The sequence below is a fragment of the Parathielavia appendiculata genome, assembly GCF_033297405.1.
Source record: "Parathielavia appendiculata strain CBS 731.68 unplaced genomic scaffold N657scaffold_15, whole genome shotgun sequence".
Classification (NCBI taxonomy): domain Eukaryota; kingdom Fungi; phylum Ascomycota; class Sordariomycetes; order Sordariales; family Chaetomiaceae; genus Parathielavia; species Parathielavia appendiculata.
In genome coordinates, this window is record NW_026944234.1 from 22397 (window position 1) to 26839 (window position 4443).

The window sequence follows — 4443 nt, forward strand, 5'->3', positions numbered from 1 at the left end:
TTTCGCAGTCTACCCTTATCAAGGATCAGATTGTGAGACACCAGGGAAGCTCTCCAACTCCGATTTTAGCTGCTGTCGACCAGCTTTCGAAGGGAATGCAAGCGGTTTCCTATCGGGTTATCCTTTTGAGATCCGAGGTACGGACACTTCAGGAGTCTAACGTAAGGACTCTCCAAGCCCCGCAGAGCCAAACGGACGCATCTCCAGGAGATCGGGGCTAATAATGTAAGCCAAACTAGGGTGAAAATTGCAGAGACGGGCGTGGTGGAAGAGGAAGGGTGCGTCGACGAGGAAAATGAAAGGCCATCAAAGAGACGTCGGACAGGTCTGCGGCTCTGCGGCATCTGCCGCAAGACTGGCCACAATGCAAAGATATGCCCGGAGGCCGGAGAAATATATATTTCAAGCGAATCTAAGTGATCGCAATTGATTTCATAAGTTTTGGTGGACTTCTGACAAATTTGGAGTGGTGAGGTCTGGAAAAGTGTGCCACTCAAGGGGGCGCCACTTAGTGGGGTGTGTAACGGCCACCATTACTGCATACAAGAGGTCGAGCCTCCGTGCCGGCACAGAGTCCGCCACTCAATGGTGGCCACGTGACATCTGGTTATTCGCGGTGATTAGGGGAACGTAGTGATTGGGTAAGTTGAGACGGTTGGCATCACAATAATGTTGTTTATAATCTAGGTTATCTTCAACAAGGTCAAAACGTTAATGGCAAATATAAGATCATGTGAACAGGCGTATAACACATATTGATCAAGGTCTATGTTATCATCTTGTGGACAACACGTTCAATAGCATAAGCATGTGAAAACATGTGAACAGGCGCATCGCTGATGATCGTGCATTCAATGGTGACAGTTGACCCTGAGGCACGTCATTTAGCCGTAATGTTGATCGAGATCTATGTTGTCATTCGTAGTCAAAGCGTGACTGGCAAAGCATACGAGAACATGAGGTCGTCTGACGGCCTCGTTGTCGTCCGGGCCGTCTCGTTCCTTGAGCCAACTCTCTATCCAGGTCCCCTCCGTGTACCACGTCTTCAGTGGCTCCAGCGACCTCCCAAAGACAGGGCCATCAATGTACTTGCTGCACAACACCACTATTCCTGCGGATATATAGGGTAAAATACTGGTTAACTTTGTCTCTGAGTTGTTCTGTGCAAGTAAGAACAGATTGCAGATAACAGGTGTATTTTGTAAAGCGGTTGCGCATCACACCCATCACTGCTGCCGCCATGCACTCATGTATGATGCTTCCGCCAGCATCCTTAAGCTACAGATGGGCCTTGAGTAAGTTTTAGTATGTGTGATGCCGCTGAATCGTTCACCGCTAAATCGTTCGCTACTCATTAGGAAGCAGGTATTCGGAGGAGTGCATTAGCCTAAAGCTCGGGAACCTCACGGACCTTAGGTTCACCGAGTAGGAACTTGCAGTCTTTGCATGGGAGATACCGCTCTCTGTCTTAGCCAGGGGCTAAGCTGATGTCCAGATCATTGAAGAGAATGGGGTATAGTCGCTGACAGACAGCATTTCGAATCCGACCATCACCAGTGGTGAAATTGGTGAAGGCCTCTCAGCTTACAAACGCGGCCACGCGGTAACTCCAACAAGCCAGCTTGGGTGGGAACACCGTGCAAGGCCACACCTTGGCAATACGATCTTTTGTCCCTATCCCCCTCTTTTTTCATATTGAGGAGCACGGGCGCGAAGCAGCCGCGCTGGACCTTGATTATGTGGGGCATTATGGGGCAGGCGTGTGGCCTCGAACGCGAGAGCATCCCTTTGTCTTATGGTTATTACGAGCTGGGACATGCGTTCATGGCGTCATAGCTACGTCGGCGGCGCTTGGTCTCACGAATATCCTCTTAACGCCCTCTTCCTTCTGCTGCAGTATAACTAGTGCAAACTATAACGCATGTGAATAAAAAAAAAAGGTTCGATTATAGAGCAAGGCAGGCCCCACTGAAGAACTAATAGAGTTAAGGTGTCCAGGTGCAAGCGACCAAAGGCGGAAACATGCCTAGTTAACTACTTATATACCGAGGATTACTCTACTTTAGCCGCTAATAATCATCTTCTAGGATTCAATCACGCATCCCTACATCAGATCCAATGACGACCCCAAACCACTGGAGTGAATCCATCACCTCTCGTCATACCTGACAACATCATGAAGCTCACTGCCCTTATAGTCACCCTCCCCGGCAGCGCACTGCCTGTTGTGACCTAGAATGTCGCCCCCGTTAAGCGGCAGAGCCTTGAGGCTATCACCGACCAGTACCTCTTCAACCTTACGCTACCCCAATTCACTGCGAAACGAGATGCCCGCTCGCCGGCGACACTAGACTGGCGCTCCGAGAATTGCACGCTGGCGCCCGACAACCCGCTCGGGTTCCCCTTTGTCCAGGCATGCCATCGCCACGACTTTGGCTACCAGAAGTATCAGAATCAGAACCGCTTCACAGAAGCCGCGAGGCTCGCAATTGATAACCAATTCCGAATGAGTAATTTAAATTTTATCTAACGTGATTCACCATTGACTCGGACACCCCATTGAGTCGGACACATTTTCCGGACTATGCCACTACAAACTGCCAAAAGTTCACCAGAATCTGATGCAATCAATTGAAACTACTCAAAATCGCTTAAGCTATCTATTTCTCCAGCCTCCGAGCATGTCCTTGCATTATGGCCAGTCTTGCGGCAGATGCCACAGAGCCGTAAACCCGTCTGACGCCTCTTTGATGGTCCTTCAATTTCCTCCTCAACGCGCTCTTCCTCGTCCACCATATTATTATTCCTACACCGCTGTGCCCTAGGGCGTGCCGGACCTTCAACAACTTACTATACAGGAAAACCGCGCCCTCGTGGGCCGGGTGAAAAACCCATATCGAAAATCAAGGAAACGATCAGTGTGTGATCCTGCAAATACAAAGTGAGAAGGCCTCTTGGCCTTCGAAGGAGAGGGATATCAGACCGCGAGGTCCAGCTCCAGCCTCCTGGCCAGACTGTACATCGGCAGTTTCCCCGAGTCCATCAGCCAGTCCAGGATCCTTCCCGTTAGCCGTGCAGCTTTGGGACTGATTCCCCGTAGGGCAGAATAAAAGTCCCTTCGCGTTCTGACCTCGGCTCTCTCCCATCTTCGAGTCAACGGTGGGGCCAAGCACCATATCACAAGGTGTTCGACAGTCTCTCGCCCCTCTCCACACTCGCATATAGGCGTCAGTACCTCTGGGACTCTCCTTTCGAATAAGAAAGCCCGAAGGCCTATGGCCCCGGTTCGAATCTGGATCAACAGTGAACTCTTCGCTCTGCTGAGGCCGTCGTGTCTCCTTAGGGTTTTGTCTTGAAATAGAGTCTCATGCTGGTGGTCAATGTCATCTGCGGGCCTTGTTGCTGTCCGGCCGTCTCGTTCCTTGAGCCACCTCTCTCTCCAGGCCTCCTCCATGACTCTGTCCGTGTCGGCAGTCCCTCCCGTCCAAACTGCAATTGTGTTGGCGGCTTCTTCTACCGCTGTGGGCTCCTGCGGCCCAAAGGCACGCGGTCGGCCCCTGTTATCCGTCCTCGAGTCGAATATCTGATATATCTTGCCGCAGGCCGCATGAACAATGCTCCCTGCAGTCTTCTTTCCGCCTCGGCCGTCGGCTAGAGTGAGCATTTGAAGCCGGGCCTCAAAGTCAGCCAGTCGTTTGTTGAAGTAAAGGTCCAGTGGCAGCACCCATGTCTCCGTTTCAAGGTTCCGAGTGGGTGTGGACTTGAAGGCTCCTGCCATTATCCGTAGACTCTTGTCTTGAACTTTTCCAAGCGCCCTGGTGATCCCTCTCGTTGCTGGCTCACCCCCCTTCTCGGTAGGGGTGTGAAAGAATGATGCGCCATACGCTAGCGCTGACCGGATGCATTTTGAGTATACCTCTCGTGCTTTGGCCAGTCCTAGGCCCCACGTTTTCGCCGTAATCCTTGACAAAGCGTAGCTCTGTGTTTTCAGCTTCCGCTCTACCCCTCCTACGTGCGCCTTCCAGTTGAGTTTCCAGTCCAGCCAGACCCCTAGGAATCTGGCCGCTGCCATGGGCTTCAACGGGCTGGTGCCTCCTCCCGGCTATGCAAGTTCCAGCTGGTCAGTCCACTGTTTGCGCCCTCTGTTGAAGTGAATCAGCTCGCTCTTTCCCGGGCCAAAGGACATTCCCCGGGTTTCTGCCCACTGCAGGCACGTCTCCCACGCTGCCTCCAGCTGTCGAACGTTAGCCTCCGGCTCCCGACCAAAGACCAAGAGGTTGGTATCGTCCGCAAACCCCGCTATCGCCAGATGGGGGTGTTCCTCTTTCAGCTGCTTGTACAAGGAGGCGATGTAGAGAATGAAGAGGACTGGGGATAGAGGAGAGCCCTGGGGGACCCCCGCTCGTATCGCCGTCGGTCGGGCTGCCTGACCATCGAAGTGAA

At 52.3% G+C, this 4443-nt stretch overlaps 1 protein-coding gene across 1 annotated transcript; it reads left to right on the forward strand.

Annotated features, from left to right (window-relative positions):
* Positions 1 to 2251: 2251 nt before the first annotated feature.
* N657DRAFT_579241 (uncharacterized protein) lies at positions 2252 to 2530 on the forward strand (the record flags this gene model as incomplete). Its single annotated transcript, XM_062789369.1, has 1 exon — positions 2252 to 2530. A coding segment is annotated over one exon (279 nt), but the record flags the coding sequence as incomplete, so codon positions are not given.
* Positions 2531 to 4443: the final 1913 nt, after the last annotated feature.